The sequence below is a fragment of the Cebidichthys violaceus genome, unplaced genomic scaffold (assembly GCF_023349555.1).
Source record: "Cebidichthys violaceus isolate CVI_PGR_0920_01 unplaced genomic scaffold, fCebVio1.0.p SCAF_2, whole genome shotgun sequence".
Classification (NCBI taxonomy): Eukaryota; Metazoa; Chordata; class Actinopteri; order Perciformes; family Stichaeidae; genus Cebidichthys; species Cebidichthys violaceus.
Window position 1 is genome coordinate 9,635,436 of NW_027176372.1, and position 23,782 is coordinate 9,659,217.

General features: G+C 41.8%; 3 protein-coding genes across 4 annotated transcripts; 2 read left to right on the plus strand and 1 right to left on the minus strand.

Moving 5' to 3' along the window:
* The first annotated feature begins 121 nt into the window (after positions 1–121).
* mmgt1 (membrane magnesium transporter 1) lies at positions 122–2,416 on the plus strand. The gene is made up of 4 exons (XM_068714288.1): positions 122–234; positions 588–640; positions 761–864; positions 1,551–2,416. Exons 1-4 carry the CDS (start codon positions 156–158, stop codon positions 1,705–1,707), a joined length of 393 nt encoding a protein of 130 aa, XP_068570389.1. The 5' UTR covers positions 122–155; the 3' UTR covers positions 1,708–2,416.
* Positions 2,417–3,450: 1,034 nt separating this feature from the next.
* Positions 3,451–19,337, minus strand: ints6l (integrator complex subunit 6 like). Of its 2 annotated transcripts, XM_068714289.1 has the most exons (19): positions 19,184–19,337; positions 17,380–17,465; positions 17,183–17,260; positions 14,216–14,365; positions 11,828–11,917; positions 11,234–11,417; positions 10,986–11,114; positions 10,250–10,413; positions 9,513–9,665; positions 9,239–9,371; positions 7,323–7,417; positions 7,099–7,209; positions 6,651–6,866; positions 6,345–6,471; positions 5,812–5,954; positions 5,459–5,690; positions 4,961–5,341; positions 4,752–4,845; positions 3,451–4,565 (listed from the first exon to the last, which is right to left on the minus strand). In XM_068714289.1, exons 1-19 carry the CDS (start codon positions 19,245–19,247, stop codon positions 4,463–4,465), a joined length of 2,733 nt encoding a protein of 910 aa, XP_068570390.1. In that variant the 5' UTR covers positions 19,248–19,337; the 3' UTR covers positions 3,451–4,462. The 2 variants fall into 2 exon arrangements, with proteins under 2 accessions (XP_068570390.1, XP_068570391.1); XM_068714290.1 differs by lacking the exon at positions 19,184–19,337 and having other exon boundaries at positions 17,380–17,649.
* On the plus strand, positions 19,280–23,697 carry mospd1 (motile sperm domain containing 1). Its single transcript, XM_068714293.1, has 6 exons — positions 19,280–19,386; positions 21,303–21,606; positions 21,726–21,801; positions 21,933–22,168; positions 22,784–22,945; positions 23,036–23,697. The coding sequence occupies exons 2-6, from the start codon at positions 21,450–21,452 to the stop codon at positions 23,065–23,067; spliced, it is 663 nt and encodes a 220-aa protein (XP_068570394.1). The 5' UTR covers positions 19,280–19,386; positions 21,303–21,449; the 3' UTR covers positions 23,068–23,697.
* Positions 23,698–23,782: the final 85 nt, after the last annotated feature.

The following is a 23,782-nucleotide window of genomic DNA, read 5'->3' on the forward strand; positions in this document are numbered from 1 at the left end:
ACCACTCACATTGCATATATTTCCCCTCCAACGTTGATTTGATATACATTTGTTCTCTTGGATTTCATTATGTTTTTTTGACCCTGTCATGGTTGCGGCTGTTTACGACATTGTTTTACGACACTGCACACGGTTCCTCGTCACCCTGGATCAAGATGGCCTCGTCGTTTTGGAAAGGAATTGTCGGCGTCGGACTTTTCGCCTTAGCTCATGCAGCTTTCTCAGCAGCACAGCGTAAGTTTCAGTGCAGGGAGAGAAATCACGGTTCTCGGCATCTTTATGTATTTCAGGAGGGCTCCGCTGTCACCGGGTAGGGTGATAAAACAGCAGGTGGGGCCTTTCGGTCCTGCGGCTAGCTAATCAGATGCTAGCGCAGCTTAGCCCCGTTCACAATCAGTCGCAGGGATGAAAGACTGAAATCTTCGTCTGCAATTAATGTTAAAATCTCACCGCCAACGTTTAGCATAGCGTAGCACTAGCATAGCGCTACACATTAAAGGCGGTCTCCGCCGTCCGCGGAGCGATCTCTGCCACAGTGCAATGGTGTTTTTAATTTTCTGGCTAAAATGTGTGTTTTCCTCCATTAGATCGATCATATATGCGACTCACAGAGAAGGAGAACGAGACACTACCAATTGATGTGAGTGACTTTTATCATAATTCTGTCCATTTTAATTCCAGCCTGCCTTCACAACAACCCCCAAAGATGTCTCTGTGCTATTTTCATCATTATCTTTCCTTTTTTTTGTTGTTGTTGCAGATTGTATTACAGACGTTGTTATCGTTTGTGATGACCTGTTATGGGATCGTTCACATCGCTGGAGAGTTCAAAGACATGGACGCCTCCTCAGAGCTCAAGAACAAGTGAGTTGTGCTGCAGCACCTTCCTCCCTGGATAACGTGCTTGTTTGTGTGCTCTGCCACAGGGGAAGCACGCTCATCCCTCAAATGCATATAAAGTAACATTACCGTGAGTCAATTCCCACAGATGTCTCTCGAAGTTGCAGTTGCTTTTTGTTCATCTTCAAACATAATGTAAATAGTGGACACATTACACAGGAAAGATAATGTAATAATAATAAAATGTACTGGGTGCATTGAAGAAACGTTCCAACAAATGTCAGGAAACCAATAAGACATCTGCACATATTTTATATCTTTAAGTAAAGACCAAATAGTTTAACTAGCAAGTTTTAGATTTTATCATCTTTTTCTATCTCTCAAAATCATATACATACATTTTTTTAAATGAGTCCCATGCCTATAGAAAAATGATAATATCATATCGTACTTTTCCACCAAGAATGCATGTGGTCACAATGCTAAGATAATGAATCAATAGGTTTTCAGTTGGTGTGTGTCAGAGTTTAGATTCCTGAAGTTTTACTTCCTTAGCTCACAGTGTGCAGAGACATGTGATCTGCCATTAGAATTATATAATGTCCTGTATGACCCCATGTGTTACAGTGCACCTGCTGCTGTAGGTGTCCTACATGCGTAACTTAAAAAGCAGAACAATATTTGTACAGTGCCTCTCTATTCTTTTCCAGAACATTTGATACACTGAGGAACCACCCATCCTTTTACCTTTTCAACCACCGGGGTCGGGTGCTATTCGGCACGCCGGAGGAGGAGCCGTCCTCTGTACGCAACCAGCAAGCAGTTCCCAACCCCATACGGCTACGCAAGCTGGAGCATTTGCACTGAGACTGGCCTTCCCATGCCTGTAACGACATTAACGTCAGATAAGATTTGTTTTTGTTAGACAGAGGAGGCAAAGCGAGAATTCACCTTCCTCTACTTTTAATTTGTATTTGTACATAAACTAACACTCTGTCCAAACATGCATCTCGGTCCATAAAAGTGGTCGCCACAATATTCGACAATGACTGTGCCAACCCTTCAATTTTTCAAGCAGATTTGTTTGTATATACAGTATGTAATCGCTTTGGAGTCTTAAGATACAGAGACATCGGCCCTTTTTGTCCCTTCTGAACTGAATTGGGATGATGCTGTCCTTTGTATGAGGGGCATAAAAACAACCTGTTTCGTTACAGTTTTATTTCAACCGCACATCGGCCCTCGGCAACTGTCAGGCCAAAATTTTGTGAACCGAAACGAGTTTTGTCGTATGAACTGAGGACCCTTTATTTCCTTGATGATTTCCTGGAAGCATGCAGGCTCGTCTGTCAATCCTGTACGCATTAAAGAGGTTTGCTTTAGGCCACAGGAAATCAACTCACGGTGAGATGCAGGAGACGTTAAGACAGCCGTTCCACTGATACTGTGAACATTAAGGCGAACTAGAAAGTAATGGTACATTCATTTGGGTGAAGTTTGTTTTTTCCTTCATTTTCCATTTTGTTAAGATTCAACAGATGTTTTTAATTTAATAAAAGGCTTACTGATTTTACAAGGTGTCAGAATCAATTTTTTGCCTTTGTCTCATAATTAGAGACTGGAATATTGCTTTAGCCAAACAAAAGGGATCAAATCTCTCTGCTGCAAGCTGCAGGGGCTAAAAGACAAACGGGAGTGCGAATCCTAATGCTGTCACAGATTAAAGTCCTTTGTCCATGAGAGGGAAGGTGTGTGTGTGTGTGTGTGTGTGTGTGTGTGTGTGTGTGTGTGTGTGTGTGTGTGAGAGTGTGTGTGAGAGTGTGTGAGAGAGAGACCTTGTTGGACTGTTGCGTCACAAAAATTTCCACCTGATCAGTTGTTCATGTTGGCCTCTAGGTGGCAGTGAAACTGAGCTTTTTAGTCTGCCTGTTTTCCAGGGATCTGCACCAAATCGAGACGTTTTAATTAACTGTTACATTTCTGCAAGCGTTTTATTTCCATTTCTCCTCGCATCAGAGATGAGGTCCAAATAGAAAATATCTTTGTTGGATTTATTGATCCATCTGATAAAATCACAGCTGAAAATTCATGTTTTTTTTATTTTTATTTGATGCTAAATACTGTGGAAACCCGTTTTCTTCTTATTGTTGCTTGATTATCAAGATAGAAAGGCAGAAGACAAACGTACTATACAAAATGTTTGTTTTTCATACTTAGTCTTAACTTTTAGCTTTTTTTTTTCTTCTCATGAATAAAGAAAAAATTGGATCTAGTCAGGCCTCTGAAAAAGTCACTCTTTTGTTGGACGGGTCACAAGCAGACATGATTGTTTAAAGAGGTGAGAAGCCATAAAGGTTGAGGACTACTACAGGTAAAGCTGAGCTGCACCACAGAGTCATTGCATTTCAGAATCAGACACTCATAATGCTCAACTGACTATTTTGACATTGTAGTCTATTAGAAGTAACCTCTAGGTAGAAATATTCACACTGACACACAGATGGAGTTACCATTCAAACTGGTTTATTTTTTGTTTTGTAAAAAAGAAGTATGTTCATAAAACTTTCAGTTTTATATATGTATTTAACAGTTTACAAAATTGACTTTAAACATTTCATTCAAAATATTTCATATACTCTGAAATAAATTCATAAAAAATAATCTATATTCCTTATGAACATTAAAAAGTAGTGTACATCTGTCATAAAAAAAACAAGGAAAACAAAGGAGGAGCACTAACTTGTTTTTTTTGTAAAAAAAAAAAGAAAGCTGCAGAGGGCAGATTACCAGCTGTTAAAATCCACGACAGGTGACTGTCGACTGAGCCCGGACAGATGCACAAATTCCTCCCAATAAAGTTGTGACTGTGGGAATCAATGGAGTGTTTGTGGAGTATGATTTACTAGACTGTGTGTGTGTGTGTGTGTTGGGTTTGAGGAGTATGTATCCATAGTAACTAAATGGATACCAACGGCTGCATTCACTGAACTCATGTTCTATTGCTATAATGGTAGGAAAGAGGATATTAGTATTTCATGGATATGATCCATGTTTAGTCCAAAACATTATGCTTGGGTGATATATATAATCAGTTATTGTATTGACTAGATTTTATATATATTTATACATATATATATATTTATACATATATACATATATATATTTATACATATATATATTGAGGAACTGGTTGCAGTCTTACAAACCCTTTTCAGACCAGCTGAATAAAGGTCTGCTCGAGAAGAACAACAATAACAGGAATGTGCCTGTCCATCCCATGCACACAGCATATTGTGTATCTGTCTAACGGAGTGTGTGAGTGTGTGTGTGTGTCTACTCAACAATGTGCCGGTACAGACAAAAGCCATATGGATGTTTAAGGCATCTGTCAATACGAAGAGGATTACACTTCATCCTCAGTGGATCAGTCCGGAAGGCCCCTCCTCCAGTTGAACCCCTTACCCTCCGGCTCCAACAGGATGTGATGTAACAGCACAGGGACAGTGGGAGTGTCTGCTGTCAGTGCATTTCACCCCCCCCCTTTTTTTTATGGTGTTTAATCCAACAGTCCACGAAATAGGAGCTTCATTCCCATTTCTAGTGACAAAACCCATCTTGACCACTAACTTCCATGGTCATTGGGAAGCTGTGAGGACGTCGCCTGCTTCTCCTCCAACTCGGCGAGGGACGTCTCCAGCTGCTGGATCAGTACTCGCTTTTTGAACCTGTCAGAGAGGCAAAGGAGGTTAGACAGAACCAGAGAATAAAGGGAGAAAGCTGTACACCTGCTTTAAAGACATTAAATCTACAATAAAAAGTCTTTATGTGTGTCAGAGACATGGTTATTGCGATGCTTTAACTTCTTCACTTAACCTATACCTCGAAGTATAAAATGAGTCATTGTTTCTTACCTGACAGCCTCTTTGATTGCATGTTGGATGAAGTACCTTTGAACATTAACCGGACCTTTCACCTGCTGCAGGAGACCGAGTATTGCCTCATAGTCTGAGGAAGTAAAACCACACAGAGATGAAGAGACGGTCGAATGGTCAAAATGTGACACTACTGTCGCCAGATTAGAACAACAGTGAATGTAACGTGATGTGCTGCACTGACTCACTTCGCCCAGGTTTGCGGACCTCCTTGATGACCTGACTCCTCAGCTCCGCTTGGCTCCCATCTAGCGGGGCTATGAATATGGTCTCGAGCGCTGCAGGGTCAGCGTCAGGGTCCTCTAGCTGGCTCAGTGGACTCAGCCGGTCACAGTTGTGTTTCTCCTCCAGCGTCTGCTCGTCTAGACTATCTTCCACCACTCTCTCCTCCACCATTTCGATGTCCTCTTCCGGATCTGCCTCTCCCAGCCCGGCCTTCTCCTCGAGGCTCAGTGGAGAAGGACTCTCTGCTACAGTGTCCATCTCAGCGGGCCAGATCTCCCCCGACTCCGGCTCAAGAACCCCGTCACCGTTGCTCTCAGTGACCTCCACGTTGTTGCCATCCACTTCTGAGGGGGGCGAGAAAAATAACAATTTAAAGCTAATATTCGGTGCCATTTGGGCAATATTTTTCAAGCAATTCCTCATAGATGCACTCTCATGTTCTAGGTACATCTCAATCTTACCTTTGTGCAGTGGAATGGGTTTGAGGAGGTTCTGCTGCTCTTGAACCCCTACCGGACTCTTTCCCGCCACCACGTGGTTGGTGTTCGCCGGTGGAGTCTGCAGCCGCCGCAGTAACGGGGACATGCTTCGTCTCCTCTTCATAGTAGTACTCGAGTTGGCATCGTTGGAATTTCCTCTTTTCTTGTTTTGAGGGCCTGCTACGAACTCATCTGCTTCATCGATCATCATCCCCTGAGAAAACACAATATTAAAGGATGAAGGGACTGATTATTGAATGACGAAGTCTCTTTAAGAACCACTTTGTGCGTATGTAAAATGTATCGAGCTGTATTTTGTGCTGATGTGTTTTTACCTTCTTATCCTGCTTGAAAGGATTCCCAAACGTGTGCAGGCGTTTAGGCTGGTCAGGGTCGATCTCTCTTAAAGGAGACGGCATCATTTTGAGGTATTCCTGATAGTTTCCCATCTGAGCCACTGGGATACTGTGCAGATAGTCTAACAACCACAGAACAATCTTATTAGTATTAACAAAATACTGGAACAATTACACAGGACGCCCTATAGATGTTTCATATTGCTTTTTGGGGGGGATTGGGTTAGTACTATTCAGTCTCGGTGCAGTCTTTGGACAAATCATTGAAAACAAATTTTAACTGGATCTGCTGAATACAATTTAGATCAAGAGATATATTCTTCTGTATATATGTATGAGCTGTTCTTATAACTGCATTGCCGCATCACCTATGACTGAATTGTAAAAATGAGGACGTTGGAGCGCTGCTGTCATCAGAATGGGGGCAAAACAATAGCATTCAATTAAAAACTAAAATAACTTCCAACGTCACATTTTCTTTAGAGGTTCCCCGCATCAGTGGGACTTTATACCTTCGTCTTGCCCTCGGATCAGTTTTTGCGACGTCCGCAGCAAATTGGAGCGCATCCGGGTGAGTTGATCCAGAAGGTTCCGTCTTGGGATGTCGTAGGCATTCCGATAAGCTTGTGGTTTCAGATCCTGGGAACACATCAGCATATCTAGTCAGAGAAAACCTACCAAATACATATACTGTATATATATATATATTCTTTTTTTGTAAAATAACATCCTTTCTGCAGATACAACACTCAGAAAATTGCCCTTTTTTCCTGTAACTTTTCCGCCCACACAAAGTACGTCATGCTTCTGAAACCTACCTTGTTGAGCAGGGCGATCTGGAAGCCAGCAAACTCTTTGAAGTTGACGTCTGCCAGGCGAAGGGGCCCCTCACCGGTGATTCCCTGCAGCAGCTGCTTGAAGTCCTGCCGGTGGGCCAGAGAGGGAGAGCTGGAGTGGTTCTTCACCTTTATGCCAGGCTCTTGTGGAGCCTTCTTCCCCACAGACACGATGAGACGGTCCGATTCCATCTTTGCCTTACATCAACAAAACAGGAATGTTGTTTAGAGCACAGACCCGCAAAGCACTTTGGGATACATTTTCATCATCAAGTCTTTTAGATGACTATTGCATACTTTAGCATTTATAAAAAATAAAAACCTCTCCGATATGTTTGTATTAATATAAATAGTATACTAATTCTACAACTCCTCTACCACATAATAGAACAAAGTGGAAGGTTTTGGGTGACAGTGTCAAAGTCTTCACCTGCTGGCTGAGCTTCTTCAGGTGAGAGATGACGCTGTAACTCAGGCCACAGTCCATGGTGTCTGCAATAAGATTAGGTGCCCCCATCATCCTCAACGCCTTTTTCAAGGGCTGTCAGGAGATTGCGAGAGGAAATTGGGGATGTTAGTCACATGCAGAAAAATAATCTCTGTACTGAACTTTTACTAAAGGCAGCATGAGAGACATATTACGCATCGCTTTACCATGAAGAAGTATGGAGGCATTGCCTTCAGGTACATCTCGAAGGCCTGTCGCCACTTGAGGTTTGGTTTTAGTTTGTGCACTTTGAACAGATCATCTGGAAGGAGACAAAGAAAGGGGGAGAAGACATTTTTAGCATTCTCGATCAGCTTCAACATAACTAGTAAAATAAAATACATATACTAAGCGATAGAGGGAACACATTCACACCATCAGTCTACTCCAGTCCACTACCCTTGAGATACTCTAGTACACGGCTCCAAATTCGGACACACATTTAAATCTTCTTCTTATGAGAGAACAACCTTTCTCAATGCAACACATTCATACACTCTATTCTCCACACATCATATGTTGGTTTGCAGTCTGACTTCCACATGAGTAGAAAAGGTTTTCTACAAGTGGGTTAGGTTCCCAGTCTTTCTCAAATGTTTTAGAGAAACATTTAAATACCAATAACTTTCCACAATGTCCAAAGAGAATGTGTCAATGTCCCGTCTGCCTCTTTAGACGTGTTACACATCAGAGAGAATTTTGTGTAATCTGTCTTTGTTTGTAAAGGGTTGCATTGTTTGAAATCAGATTGTATCTGGAGTTCCCCCACCAAGTCTCATTATCAATCTCTCCACCAAACTCGACCTCTCAATTCTGCTGAAGTACATTTGTGTTGACATTATAATGTCTTCAGCACAAAATTATAAAAGTCAAAGACTGCCCCCATGATACGCAAAGTCATTGATACACAAAGTCATTGATACTATCAAGGGCCTTATGGAAACACTTTCCATAGTCTCGGAATTAATATATTAAATGTTTTCTGTAGCTGCTTAAACGACATAAAGCGCAGAGCAAGGTATGACGTGCTTATGTCTTTGATACCCTGAATATTCCAGTCTGTGAGGACTGAGTCATTTAATCCAGGGTGGAATGATTAACATATTGGATCATCAATTTAGTATTTGGAGCTTTTATGCGTAATTTGATTTGTTTCCGTATTTTAAGAGTATTCTTACTGACAAAACTATTGCTGTAATGTCTTACTACAAAGAGGCCACTCTAATGGCAGAGCTGGACAGTCACTTGAATCATTGACAGGGCCCTTTTCCCACCACAATATAATGTTTGAGTGAGCTTCCCAGTAGTTAGCTTTAAAGTGTGGCATAAACCACCCTTGTCATTACAATGAACTCTTTTATTTTTTGGTGATTTGTTTTGTAGTTCTGTTTGAACGGCATAACGAGTCCAGCTGTTCAAAATGACAAAGAGGGATGAAAGACATGTTGGCCGGGAAAAGGTAAAGAAACCGCAGAAGAAATATAATTTTGATTTTCTCTTAGCTATAGAGATATGGAGTTTTCCATGACCCTAACCTGAAGGTCACCTGTTTTTTTTGTTGTTATTGTGATTCCAAGATGTGTTTTTTTAAAGAAATTGTTTAAGATGAACTGTTTATGACTTTGCTGTAGTAATATGCTGTTTAATGGCACTTCTGTCTGACTTGTGTCTCATTAGATCAGTCATTACATGCGGTACTGTTTAACTCCTATCTTTGAACATGTTGCTACAGTGTTTGTATGTGCAAAATACCGCCATGATGAGTTGTTTTCAACTGGTACTGCTAATAATAGCTAACCTGGCTAAAGCAAACCCTATTAAGTTTTTTCCGAGTTGTTGTGCTGGAACGCAGTCAACACGTGTGTGACGTCGTTCACAGCTCCTAATTCAGATGTATGAGATCAATTGAACGCAGCATCGGCCTGTTACTTGTGATTATAACCAAAAATGATTGGGGGCAAAGATCGCAGAGGATAAAATGACCCAGAAGAAGCTTTTTTAATATAATATTAGCTCTGACATACTGACCCAGAAGTTTTTTCGGCCACTTTAAAAGGAAAGAGTTACTGCCAATATGTCTTACCGAGGAGTGGAAGAAGCACTGGGTAGTTGTAAGGCATGACGAACAGGTTGACACAGGTCAGAGTGGTGCTGGCTTTAAGGTAGCCAAACGGCTGTCCCAGGTCATTTTGCTTCCCGCTGCTGTTAACAAACACCTGAAGACAACAAGGACAATTATAAGGACACTTATAAAGTCATTGCAGGAATCATTACAATTCACAACTACTGGAACCAAGTTTTTCAGAAAAGTCACAGAGACGGTGAAAACAAGCCAACAGAGTTGATGTCTCCCATACCTGCCAGCACATGTGTGGAGACTTCCTTTCCAAAATGTACTGGGTGAGTGGAGATGGCTCCAGCTCATACTTGTCAAAGGGAAGCTTGTCGATCACCATGGGCTCACAGTCCACACAGGAGAAACGCACCACGGGATGTGCAGAGCGAGGTGGCTGGGAGCAGGAGATGGAGATAATAGAAGAAGCTTTTTAGACATTCGTATCTGCGGTATGCCCCCATGAGGTGTTTTCTTTAAAAAGCAACAGATAGTTGAGATCTCAGCATGAGTTTGTAGTTGGACACAGGAACTAGGTTGTATGCCTCCGCCAACAAGTAGCGTTGCAGTTTATTTGTCCAAAATGCCATCACTTAATTTTATCCGATATTTGTGTGAAATTGTTATAATCAGCAGATGAATTCTTGAGTTATGACCAAAAAGTTGTTTTGTGAGGTCACAGTGACTTTTGACCACCAAATTCAAATCAGTTCAGTCTCGAGTATAAGTGGACGTTTGTGACAAATTTGAAGAAATTCTGTCAAGGCGCTACTGAGATATCACAACCCCCAAAAAATGATGCCTCCAGCCACAGCTACCGCCAGAGCAGAGGCATAAAAGTAAAACCGACAATTTAAAGAGAGACAGAAAGACAAATAAAATAGTTAAATAGTTAAAAGTGAAAGAGAAAGTTTGTGTCGACCAGTTCTTTATGAGTTAACCGAAGGTGTTGCTGAGATGTGGTTCAGCCTCTCTGCTCACCAGGCTCGGAGAGTTCTGGTCTGGCCAGAAGGACTCTGGAATGGGCCAATGCCCGACTGGAACCCCCGTCTTTGGGTTCGGTCGCACGTAGATGAGTTTGTGGCAACTGTGCCACGGCTGTGTGCTGAAGGATGACACAGGCCGACTTGACTCCACTGAGTTCTCTGTAAAATAAAAATATATATATTATACACAGCAGAACACATTTCTCAACCAGATTTCAAACACAAAAAATTACTGTGAATTCAAGAGCAACCGCTGTCAAACAAACCCTGAGTCACGGACCCAAATAAACTTTAATCATTTCATTAAATATTGTTAAAAAAACATGTATTAGTGTACAAATACATTTAACTTAGAATCTTTGTGAGTGAGTCAAATTATCTCAGAACATTTCTTTACACAGACACTCACACTCCTTTATGACTAGAAATGCACTCAGTTCTCCTTTTAGTGAAGAACTGCACTGTGGTGAGCCAAGATAAGAGGAGTCTCTTCTGCTTTCACCTGTTTTACTGCCCACAGTATCTTTGCTTAAACCTACTGTATGAAATGTGTGGCGATAATGTGCTCGGAAACTCGTGTTTTACTCACTCGACTGGGCTCTTGAGTTTTTTTTGGTACAATCAAAATGTAATTACTACATTTCTTGTAATACATGTACATAACAATTGTGAAGGCAGGATTTGCACAGTGGTAGAGTTGTTGTCTTGTGTCCATTCAGTGTGCCACTCACCGTCCCCAACCAGGGGCGGATCTGGCCCCGTCTTCTCAAAGTTAATGACGACACCACTTTGAACCTTTTGGACCAGAGACTCCAGACACTGGTTCAACATTCTCTGTGTCCGCACACAGTACGATCGCCCTGAGAGAGAAAAAAAAAACAGAGGCACAATTATCTCGTATAATAGAATGAACTATGAGCGCAGGGGCGCAATGATTCTTAAAATAAAATACTGGACCCGAAGTAAGAAAAAGATGAACCTCCGGTGACTTCACACATCTGGGTGATGGCAGACTCGTCCGTGGGGACGCTACCCAGCTGCTCTGTGTCTGGCGTTGCTGCTCCTGGCAGCCTCAGCACCAACGCAAACAGACGCTGGTCCCAGCGGAAGGGCTCCTTGGTCAGCTCACTGCCTGCCAGTGGAGAGTTCAGAGGCAGGTGCAGCTGCACAACAGACAGGGCAAAGAAAGAAAAGCATGATGGGAGAGTTTTATATGTAAAAGCTGCCACAGGTCACCGTTTTCCAAACCTTACCGTTCCTGTCATCACACAGTCTGAAAGGATCGCATTACTACAAACAGTACAAAGTGCATTACATTACAGTCATTTAGCAGATGCTTTTATCCAAAGCGACTAACAATTCAGCCTATCTACAAAATTGCTCCTGTAGACGCAGCTACGGGAGCAATTTTGGGGTTAAGTATCTTGCTCAAAGACACATTGACATGACACTAGAAGAGCAGCGGGGATCGAACCTCCGACCCTATGATTGAAAGGCGGCCCTGCTCTCCACTTAGCCATAGCCACCCAGTAGCAACTTGCAGCAACAGTAGCCATTTGTTTTGTGCTCTCACCTCATCTGGCACCCCAGAGCTGTGTGTGAGCTTGTTCCCATCAGTGATAGTGATGATCACAGATGGCTCCAGGAAGAAGGGGTTACGGCCCTGAGACGGAAAGAGGGACATTTAGCAATTAACATCCAAGTCCAAGCAAACAATGACCCCCATTTATTCTCAGTAGTCTGCTTTCTTTTCCTCACACTGTTCCGTGTGTTCTAAAAGATTTCCATCTCCTAAAACATAAAACGTAACTTGTCTCTCATGCTAACAGTAAAGGCAAAATACAGGTATACTATTTGACCAGAGGACTACTTAAACACATTATTTAGCATGGTATTAGCTTCACACCTGTGATAACTCACTGAATACTAATATGAACTGTTTGTTGCAGCTTGTAATCTCTGCCTTGTGTCAGAATGCATCTGTCCTTGTGTTCCTCGTTGAGGACGGAGGCCTCCACCACTGTGCTGTAGGGGTCAGCCTTCACTAATTCACACACAGAATGCCTAAGTAGACTCACACACACCCGCCGCACGCATCTTGTGACACTACTTGGAGCGTAGTAATCTTTCTCTGCCTTGGAGCAGGGGTTTGCAGAAACGCAGCGTGAGGAGCTGATGACAGCGCAACGCTAACCGAGGACGACGAAGTGGATTAATTATGCTGCAATCAAATGTCGATATTCTTCTCTGTGTCTCGAGGTGAAGGAATAAAGACACGCCAGCTGAACGCTTGGCTACTATCATTATCAAACCCTTCATTTATCCAGGGAAAGTCCACATATACTGTGTAAGCCTTGTTTTACACTCACTTAGCTGGTATATCAGGACTAGTGTTGTATTGTGGAATCTATTTTGTCTCTAATCCAGTTTGAAAAATCCCACGAGGCAAAAACGAAAAAAAAAGCCAATACATATTCTTGATGATCAGTGTAACGCTATTATTAATTTAAAACAAAAAATCCACCACTAAATGGGGCATGTCACTGTCTTTTCAATCATTGTGTATCAGGTGTTAAATATGTATGTTACATGTTTCAATCAATGCAAAAGTAAAAAAGGCAGATTCATCTAATTTGTATACAGTCAAAGTATGAATTGAATTGTAAATATTGAATTGTAAATATTGTGCGTAATGATTAAAATTAGGGCTGCGACTATCATCTTTTTCATTATTGAGTAATCTGCCAAGTATTTTCTCAATTAAGTCAATTAAACATGTGTTCTACAAAATGTTAGGAAATGTGAAAAGGCAACATTTGGTATCTTTGCTTGAAAAGCAGCTTAAACAAGAGACCATGTAGCGATGGGATCACACCAGTCGCCCCACCAAATCGAGCCACGGGTGTGAAGTTGGGGGGCCAATGGCCTCTTCACCACTATCCCCCCCGTTTAAACTTTACTATACTTTAAAGTCAATTCACAGGTTCACGCTTACTCAACTCATCAATCTTCACATCTTCATCCTCCTAAATGACTTACTAGCAGAGGACAATATAAGATTTAGGAGAACCAAATTATGGAATGACTTTTCCCACCTAACAAAAAAATGTTCCTCTATACAATGTTTCGAAAGGTGGTTTAAATAAAATTGTATTGCTGTTTTGTAATTGCTTTTTATGTATTATTGTTCATGTCTTTCTTGTTATTATATTTATAGTTGCTTCACTCATAGGGACTTGTAGCATTACTATTACTTAATGCAGGTCTATGAACCAATATCCCCTGAACAAACACAAGCCCAGGCTTACTCTCACACGCACACACAATTACATTTTCTTTCGTTGTTTGTAATGTATTGATATTGTTATCCTATTTCATATCTTGTAAAAACATCTTTTCAAAAATATTTTACCTAGTCATATCTTTTGTATATTCATTTTATGTTCCCTGTAACATTGTAACATTTTAATATTATATAGGTGGAGGCTTCAAATAAGCCCAGTTGGCTTTTTGCCTCTTCCTGCACTGTGATATTATGTGTTATGTTTATTTATTTAAATTTTATTGTTTAAATTGTGCATAAATAAATAAACTAAAACTAAACTAAACCACAACCAACTTCAAACCTGGCCTTCATTTTGTTCTCAACTACACACCTGTGAAGATTCATGGCTGCATCTTGCACGGTTGAGACGCTATCTGTCCACAGACCGACCGACATGTAAACTACTAACAAAGTAGTCAAACCCTCTTCTGAGGTAGTTCCTTTGACAGTCGGTGTCTCCAGGAGCACATTTTGCCACGATGACGCACACACACACACACACACACACACACACACACACACACACACTAACTAATGTGAAAACAGCACTAGCCACACGCCGCTGCAGCCGATAATGATTAACTTATTACCAACTGCTGCAAGAGAAATGCATAAAGAATGTTGGCGTCAAAATACCTGTCCGTAGTTGTCGATGCCTGAGACGAGGCGGTTGAGGTTCAGCAGGTCGAAGGCGGTGCGGAGAGCGTGACCTAACGTAGTCAGCCCAGACGCCTGCAGGTTCTTCAGCTCGCACATGAAGGTGGCGTGGTTCTCCTTCCAGCCGGCCTGAAACACACATCAGTGTGCTCAACGGACTGCACAGCAAACAGCTACTCAGCTGAGCAGCAGAGGAGGCCAATCCAAAATAGATCCACACCCACGGACACCCATACCATGTAATTACAAAGGAAAACCCAACAGACACTTTTGTTCCCTGACAGCCACAGAGTGATTTGTGTCGAGCATGCGACTGCCATCATTGGTGAAATGAGTATATATATATATATATATATATATATATATATCCAAGCAACCCGTTGATTGTGTGCAACATGACATAACAAGTAACCATAAAATGAGATCAGCTTATGTCAAGCTCTGGGAGTGGAAGATAATATTGTTGAAATTCAGGCCAACATTTGAGCTGGATGGTGCTTTAAGAAAGAGTCCAATTTCAAACATGACAAGCATCCAGAAATACACTTCCCACTGCCGCCTGTCCTCCGTAACGAAGACATGCTCCCACAGGAGGGGATGTGGGTGTGGAACTGGTCTCAGACTTTTCTCCAGCCGGGGTCAAGTGCCTTACTTGTGCGGCTTCATGCTTAATCTAAGGATGACCTGCAAGCTTACCACTTCCTTTATCGGGAGAAGGAGGGGGAGAGGCCGAAGACACATATAGGGAGGGAGAGAGAGAGAGAGAGAGAGAGAGAGAGAGAGAGAGAGAGAGAGAGATGTAAGAGAGTAGCGCCAGTGTCTACATGTGTGCTCTGTGAATGAGGCCAGTGGGTGGATTTTTGGATTATCATGGCTGGGATATCCTTCCAAAACCACAAATTTTGGTGGAGTTTCTAGGAAAGGCTCAGAGTGATAAATATCATACGGTCAAACAAACAGCATCACTGAGCAGCCGAGGCAAAACTAAAGGTGGAAACACACATCCACATACATAGTAGAAAAGTAAAAACTCAAGACATATACTCTCATGTAGGCCAGTGAAAATGTAAGGCTTAGCTTTCGCTCAATAATTCAGATGACAGAATATTTCTATTTTCCTCTCGCACAACCTCCTTCTCTCCCGCTCTACATCAACAATTTATTGCCTCTGTAACTGTGCAATCAGAGTAGCCCCATTCAGGATAACCTCGTCCTTTCATCATAATCCTCGGTGCACAGAGCCGGTAGAAACAACAAAGGAGAAGGCGACGAAGACAAAGAGAGGAAGAGCAGAAGGAAGAGGAGTTGAGGGTAGACTCTACAAGGAGTAGCGCTTCTTGGATCATTTGGCGGAAATACACAAGACTGTTTCAGTGGGACGCGTGAAGCAACGATCTGGACTTTGGCGAAAACTGTAAGGTTAATGTAGGAAGCATCAGTTGAATGACAGCAATGGAATCTACTCATAACATTTAGTCATGACCCCGGTCCTACACAGAGTGTGCCATGATGTTTTAAGTGCTGGGGCACTGAGCTCTAAATGGTCCTTCTGGAGGTCAATAAAGAGCCACATGTAGCCTGACAGATAGCTTTGCTTCTTGCACTGCTTTAAATATTAACACTAAGCAAGACTGAGCTGAAAGAAGAAAAAAACTCAAAAGTACACTAAAATATATTGCAATAAAAGCATTATAATAAATGTTTAGAATTCTATTAAATAAAAGGGAAGTACCTTCACTTAAATTTGGTTTTGCGCATCTATCAAAAGTTATAAAAGGTTGTATTAATTTATTTCTTGCTTGTATGATAATTAGAAGTTATTTCCTGATGCATGTAAATGAAGAGAGTAAAATATTATAATAGCTATCATTTAGTTGGAAAAAAGCTGCAGCTGTTTGGGCACAGCAGCAAAGTGCACTGATATTTTTTATATACACAGCATTATTAAAAACTAAAAATATGGAATTAACTAGTCATTACAAGTATATTTTGATTTGCATAATACTCTATGACATCTACCTCTGTATTCATCTTCTAAGCATTGATTTCATCAATTATTGCCCAGCTCTGGTATTTTGTAATTTGGCCATGGGGCATACAAACAAAACAAAAAAGATTAGGTAAGCACTATTCTATATGTCTTCACGTCATTTATGACATGGGGTAGAGTGAGTGCTGTGCATATTGTGTTGAGAGTAGTAGAGTGGTGTTTGTAGACAGAGTTAGGCAAGTTAAGAGATTCCTGAAACAGACCAGCCACTAAAGCAGATCAGGGACTTGTGTGGGTACTAAGGATTGTATTTTATTGGGCTTAAGAAGCTCTGAGAGAGATGTGTGGCAGGTCATAAAACAAGTCAATTGATTATGGGAGGGTATAACTTTGCTGACATGAAACCCCTGAAATTATTGCAGTGATTCACAGTTTTTTTGTTTTGTTGCCTATGTGTATGACAACTACAGTGTTTGTATTCTGGGCCATAATGCTCATAGTATCGGTATGACAAATAATTATCATATGAATAATGATAATTTTCTTTCAGCGAACTCACATAAAAATGATGAAGAGGGCTGATCAACTTTCAGCCCAGACTGGCCAATGGTAATGCATGGATGATGCGAGGGGAGGAGTTGACAATGATTGGCGGGCTCTTTGACCAATCGAGACATTGTACTTTCAAAAAAAGAGCGACGTCAGAGGCGATAATAAATCTCCCCGCCTCCATCTCAACGCCCGAGACTTTTCTCAACACAAAAGCAAAATGTCCGCTGGATGGTCGGAGGCAGTGCAGCTCCGGGTCTGCGGTTATTTGGAGCAAAAAATTGCCGTTTTTTCGCCACCGGGAAGCCGCCCAACACTGACTACAAACCAGAAGGACAATAAAGTCTCACTGACAGAAAAATACGTTCGACTGGTCAAATGTAAACATTGTATCAGTTGCTAATTACCTTCACTCCGTATGGTGGATCATCGAATGTAACTAGCATGTACCTGTCGCCTCTACTAGCCGGGTCTCGGGCACGCAGCTGTCAAAAAAGAAAGCCAAAACAACATATATTAATTTCGACCGACCTTGCCCAAGGAACCCTAAGCTCACCAAAGCTGCATACTTGCTGAAAAAAGTCGGGGTAAAATCATTCTTTACCTTCATAAAGACCTCAACCGCGCCTTTAGCAACGTCCAGATACGTCGTACCCAAATAAGTGCGCTGATTCATAGAGGCGGACGTGTCTAACAGGAAAAGTAAAATAGGCATTTTAAATGTAAAGCCGCAGTTGTATGCTTTTCTAAAATTACTGTTATCCACATGTGACCTATATCGTGCGGCCAGACAGTTCACACATGTGTGTATATATTTGATATAATAAGCCCCCCCTCCAGAAGAGGGCCGTTGCCTCTGCTCTCTCCCTATCTGCCTTTCTAGAGCTCTGTCTCGGCTCGCGCTGTTCAACTTCTGCTCCTAACCGAGTGGAACGCCCCGCTCCCTCCGCTGCGACGCCATTGGCTGAGCCCGACTCCACTGACCACGCCCCGTACAATATATAAATATATAACGAGGTCGAGATGGCGTGTGTATGGTATTCAGTGCATCAGCCTAACGTTTTAATTGTACGTATGCTAACCGAGCGGGTATGCTAAAGCATCGTCTGGTGTGTTTAATAATATATGTATTCCTTATTACGAAGGAGCCTATCTGGCTTGAATTAAGACAAGTGATAACGTTGTAGCTGCATACATCATATTTACAGACCTGAAATTTCTCAAAATTTCTTGCCAATTCCCTCGCATCCCGCCTCCCTCACACACACACACACACACACACACACACACACACACACACACACACACACACACACACACACACACGCTCTCTCTCTCTCTTTCTCTGATTGTCTCTCTCTCTTGCTGCGTTCAAGGCGCCTCAAAGGGTGCATCCTTCCGAATCTTCACACAACATAACAAGAACACGTGCAGTTACGTGTCCTCACCAAGTATAGAACATATTTCAGTTGGACATTTTTTTAAGTTTTTGAATCAAGTGTTATACTAACAGCATATGCTGCAATGGCAGAATAAAGTGAAAATGCACGTTTAGGTTAAAAACTAGATACACAAAGAAAAGTCAATAGAGATAGAAAATACACATATATGCATGTTCAAATAGACCCTTAAATCCATATAATAGTGGAAATACAGCAGTGGAAAAGTCGCTTACACAATCAAGCCTCTAAAACCATAAAAGGTACCGCCCGATCCGCATGTGCTCTCATGATGAGTAATAAATCCGACAGCACTTGAGGGCAGCATCGCTGTTACATTAAGGGTCTTCTTGATATGCCCTTTTAACACGTAATCAAATACCTTACCATTATTGTACAAATGACGATGAAAATGTAAGTTTACTATACGATGAGACGTTTGTATTAAAAGAGGTTAGAATAAATGCCTCATAGATTTAAAGGTCAGTGGAAAGTCATAGTGTCCAAACCCAGACATAATGCCTACCTCCAGATGACGGCCTTATCTTTCCCACAAAGGTTTATCTGCTTACAATGTTTGTACATATAACAATTTTATTTGCTTTTCTTTTGTATTTGCTGCACCGAAAAGCAGTTTGGATGGCGGATATTTGTTTCATGCAAAGACGATTCAACGTCAACCTAAATCTGAAGGCGTTTACTTTTCTCTGTCTGTGCAAGGTGAAATAGCTTGATAAACTCCCTTCTTGATCGTCGTGGTGAAACACATAGGAAATAAATGCACTTCAATCTAGTTGAGTATATAGTCCAAAGTAGCTATATTTGATCAACATTTTTAGCTAAGTTATATGATTACCAATACCTATAAATCAGTTAATACCTCAAAAGTATTATATAATACAGCCTAACTGAATTTGTATTTGTTTACGGCGTTAATACGCGTACATTAACTTATTACAAACATCTTACGCCTTGTTTGGAGCACTTTACGTCTGCTTTGTTGACGTCTTGCACGCATTTCGCCCTCCGCCATCCCAGCATGCACTGCGAGGTCTGCAGTATATTATTGACAAAGAAAAGAAAGCTGGAGAGAAACAACAACAGGGTGGGAACAGAAGCACCAGCCCCTGTAGTAGCACTAGCGTTATACGAGCCCGTGTGCTGACAACAAGGTAAAGTCTCAGTTCTGTCTTGACATGAAACATCTGTGTTTTATTTTCTGCGATGACACTGCGAGCGAACAACGTTTAAGTGGCTATCAGCTAACATCTGGGGGTTTCCTAACGGCTAACGCTAGCTAACGCTAACGCTATGTAACGTTACAGCGTTAGCATTACACCATAGCTACGTGTTGTTACAGTGTCAGAGCAAACAAATGCAGCCAAACTGTAGAATTATGTTAGAGAGTTACCAAAGATATGGTTGATTTTTTTCTAAATGTCCCTGTTGCTAAATATATAACCAATACACTTGCAAAAAAGCCCTCATTACGTTGTCACCTATGATTACACTGCAGTTTAAGGTAGCTTACATGTTAGCTTACACCATATCCAAATACGAATACCAAGACGGCATAGTTGGTACAAAACTACCTGACTGATGTTAAAGCTATGTTGCTACAAATATAATTAATTAATCGTGATTTTTTTTGAGTGTGTACATCGAGTATAACATGTGTTGCAACACCACGAGACTGGTTCCTTGAGCTCTACCCTAACCATGTAAACACACCAGGGCACGTGACCAGCCACATGGAGTTTACTTTCTAATGTTTGCCATTTTGAACTTCAGTAAGTTCCATGAACTATGAATTGATCCGGCCTGCCTTCAACCCTTATTTAATTATACTCCTTTGGCTGAAAACAACAACAAGAACATCCAAATACTTAATTTATAGACTATATCCCATAATGGTCCTGCATTCAAAGTTTAGTTAGTTTAAAGAAATATATGTTAGCAATTAAGTGTACAGTTCTGACAAATTTATTAGTAACAATTATCACTGTATATGCCCTTCAATAAGAAACAATAAATGATGAAGATAAATTGAATGCCTTTATTGTCATTGCACACAGTGTACAACACACATTTAGCACTCCTCACATGCACCTGCCATAGTAACAATGAAATATTTTTTTAAATGCAGTAGAAGTGCTTTATCAACAGATAACGGAAGTGACGTAAATTTATTTTAAAGTGACATATACAAGTACTATTCCACTTTATAGATATATCATAGCAGGTATACAGGTATTGTACATTTCTTCATTTTTAGCTATTTCAGCTCTAGTCCTGTGGTGTGGGTGTGTGTTGATATTGGTGGTGGTGGGAGACTTTTGAGGTGTTCAGTTCAAGGATGGCTCTTGGGTAGAAACAGTTTTTGAGCCCGGAAGTGTGTTCCTTAAACCCCCTGTAGCGCCTTCTAGATGGCAGCAGAGAGAAGAGATCGGGTTGAGTTGCATCCTCCAGAATGCTGCTGCCTCTGAGGAGGCAGCGTGATCAGAAGATGTCTTTAAGCGAGGGCGGGGGATGTCCAATTATTTTCTGGGCTGTGCTTATGACTCTCTGGAGAGCTCTTTTGTCTGCTCCTGAACAGTTGGCATACCATACTGTAATACAACATGTCAGTACACTTCATAGATCAGTGGTAGAAGGGCACAAGCTGCTTCACTGACATGTTGGTTTTGCTAAGTGTTCTTGGGTAATTAAAGGGCTGTTGAGCCTATTTTTTTTTTTTACCAGGGCAGTGGAATTGGTTACATATTTGAGGTGGATTATAAAACGGTGTCAGAATTACATAGTTAATCATCATTAGCACCATTAATATAACCTATAGTGATTACATTTTTTAAACTCTTTAATATTAATGTTAGTATTGGCTTCAGTATCAGTTGGGCTGTAGTTGAATCCTTGGAATTAAATGAGCTTCATTGTATTTGTCACATGCAAAACATTCAGGTGCAAAGAAACTCCAAAGTAACTGCTGGATGCATACATGGAATAACAAATTCTTTCCTCATGAAATGTAAAATGTAAATAAGTGGCATGCCAGGGCCTCTTATTATTCCTCACCTGTGTCTCTTCACAGTAACGTGTCATGGCCCTGAGGCGATGAGAGCGGGAAGTGCCGTTTCCACCTGAAGGGAGTTTACACAGCGTGATAGCTCGTGGCAAGAGGGGTGGGGGGGCCCAGGCAGACCGTGGACGGGGAAGGGGAAGAGCTCAGCTGGAGCCAATGCAGCAGCAGCAGCATCGACAGCCTGAGCTGGTGGAAGGAAGTCTTCCCGTGTTCGTGTTCCCCACTGAGCTCATCTTCTACGCCGATGAGCAGACGTCTCACAAGCAGGTGCTCACCCTCTACAACCCCTATGAGTTCGCCCTCAAGTTTAAAGGTCAGTGTGCGGGGTAAAACACAAGCCATTTGGGTTTCTGTGTATGCTGTACTGTTTTTGATCCAAACACCAGATAATGTAGATAACCAGTGTGTTGTTTTTTTCCTTCTCTTTATCAGTGCTGTGCACAGCGCCAAACAAATACACTGTGGTTGATGCCACCGGAGCGGTCAAGCCACAGTGCTGTGTCGACATGTGAGTTTGACTTTTAGGTTTCTTGGGCAAATTTGACCGGATGTTTTGAAGTCAGGTGGTTTGTTTTGTACAGCCGACTTTCCTCATCTGGCCGTGCGAGGTGTCAATCTAACTCTCTTATGTCCACACAGAGTAATCCGACACAGAGATGTGCGCGCGTGCCACTACGGGGTGTACGACAAGTTCCGACTGCAGGTGTCGGAGCAGAGTCAGCGGAAAGCCCTGGGCCACAAAGAGGTGACGGCCACGCTCCGCCCCTCAGCCTCGCAGGAGCCGCCCAGCCCCCGCTCCCAAGATGAGGAGCGCCGACTCAAAGAGCAGTTTGCGGTCAGCGAGTTTTTCGAGCAGACTGCTGCGTGTCCGACAGGTAGGGCGAAGGACTGTTGTGTGGTTTTACCACTAGATGGAGCCAGATGCTTATAAACCTCAAGTTCAGGAACTTTTTACTGGACATGGTGCTTTACAATGCTTTTTGTGGTCTGTGAACATAACTGACTACTCTCCTGTAGTATTAAAAAAAACAAACATAGTATGACTAACACAGGTTGTGGTCACCATCAAACTTGATCTTGCAGCAAGATAGGTAGGTGTTTACCATGTATTTTGTGAACCAAATCTGTGACAGAAAATAGTCCCAACAAATACACCATTTACTCCTGTCCCATTATTACAGATTCATAGCTCTAGTAGTAACCAATGTGCTTTCGTGGCTCAGAGCCACAAAATATTACAAACTTAACGCCTTCATGATTCCGGTCTTTTCAGGGGATTTGTTTACATCCTTTTTAAATCCGCTCGTTAACGTGTGTGTGTGTGTGTGTGTGTGTGTGTGTGTGTGTGTGTGTGTGTGTGTGTGTGTGTGTGTGTGTGTGTGTGTGTGTGTGTGTGTGTGTGTGTGTGTGTGTGTGTGTGTGTGTGTGTGTGTGTGTGTGTGTGTGTGTGTGTGTGTGTGTGTGTGTGTGTGTGTGTGTGTGTGTAACAGAGAGCCGTCCTGCTGCTGGGGGCCCCAGCCTGCTGACGGTGCTGCTTGGGCTGGTGTGTATGGCCGCCCTGATGCTCCCGACCCTGGGGGAGCAAGAATTTACTGTGCCTGTCTACCTCCACTTAAGTATTAACAAGAAACTTGTAGCTGCTTATGTTCTCGGTGAGCAAAAATAAGAAATGAGGTTGCGTAATTTGTTTATTTAAAAATAAGTGAGATGTGAACTAGAATGTTTTCTCGTTATAATTTTAGGTCTTCTTACGATGGTCATCCTACGCACATGAAGTGCTGAGAGGACGGGAAATGATCTAAAGACTGAGAGAACACCCTCACACCGGAGGCTCTGCTACGCTTCAACAAGTACAGCGGATGGCGGGAGGGACGTGGTACTTACTCCGCTAGCACCGCCCCCTGCAAAATACATTTTAGTATACTTGTTTTCAAATCCATGTATTTGTGTTTGACGCAAAACTAAACTGACGCAAATGGAGGAGACCTCCAGTGTGTCGGTCTAAAGAATGGTAGGGTGAGAGGAAACACGAGGCCATTCAATGTTGTTTGAGCTCATACTCCCCGTGTCCGTGTTTCTATTGCAGTTATGTACCAGACTATAATTAACTCGAGTGTGAAGGAACCTACATGCAAACATTATACACGTGTATATAAAGCCATTAACATTTTGTTATGGTATTGACCTGTAACCATCATTATATTGATGCTTTAAAGCATTTTTAGTGTAGACGCCGAGGACTAAATGCAGTTATTTGCATGTGTGGACACTTTATCTGGTTGAGTTTTTAAGATACTTTCACATGTCACCAAAGCAGAAACCTTGTGAAGACAGTGGTTTGTTCGCTACATCAATGCTCCATCGAACGTTTAATAAAGGCCCAATACAGCCGTCTGGTATAAAATGAGATCAAGTTATTTTGTGTACCTTACAAGTTGGTTAAGGTTTAGAAATGACACTATCCTACATTGTACAGTAGTGTGTTTTAG

What these genes read in the sequence shown, in the direction of transcription:
- mmgt1 (XM_068714288.1), top strand. Translation starts at nt 156, where the DNA reads ATGGCCTCGTCGTTTTGGAAAGGAATTGTCGGCGTCGGACTTTTCGCC. An exon ending in AGCTTTCTCAGCAGCACAGC is followed by an intron (nt 235 to 587) that starts GTAAGTTTCAGT and finishes TTCCTCCATTAG; the next exon opens with ATCGATCATATATGCGACTC. An exon ending in ACGAGACACTACCAATTGAT is followed by an intron (nt 641 to 760) that starts GTGAGTGACTTT and finishes TTGTTGTTGCAG; the next exon opens with ATTGTATTACAGACGTTGTT.
- ints6l (XM_068714289.1), bottom strand. Translation starts at nt 19,247, where the DNA reads ATGGCGGAGGGCGAAATGCGTGCAAGACGTCAACAAAGCAGACGTAAA. An exon ending in GATGTGTGAAGTCACCGGAG is followed by an intron (nt 11,115 to 11,233) that starts GTTCATCTTTTT and finishes TTTCTCTCTCAG; the next exon opens with GGCGATCGTACTGTGTGCGG. An exon ending in GGTCCGCAAACCTGGGCGAA is followed by an intron (nt 4,846 to 4,960) that starts GTGAGTCAGTGC and finishes TTACTTCCTCAG; the next exon opens with ACTATGAGGCAATACTCGGT.
- mospd1 (XM_068714293.1), top strand. Translation starts at nt 21,450, where the DNA reads ATGCAGCAGCAGCAGCATCGACAGCCTGAGCTGGTGGAAGGAAGTCTT. An exon ending in GTTCGCCCTCAAGTTTAAAG is followed by an intron (nt 21,607 to 21,725) that starts GTCAGTGTGCGG and finishes TCTCTTTATCAG; the next exon opens with TGCTGTGCACAGCGCCAAAC. An exon ending in CCACAGTGCTGTGTCGACAT is followed by an intron (nt 21,802 to 21,932) that starts GTGAGTTTGACT and finishes ATGTCCACACAG; the next exon opens with AGTAATCCGACACAGAGATG.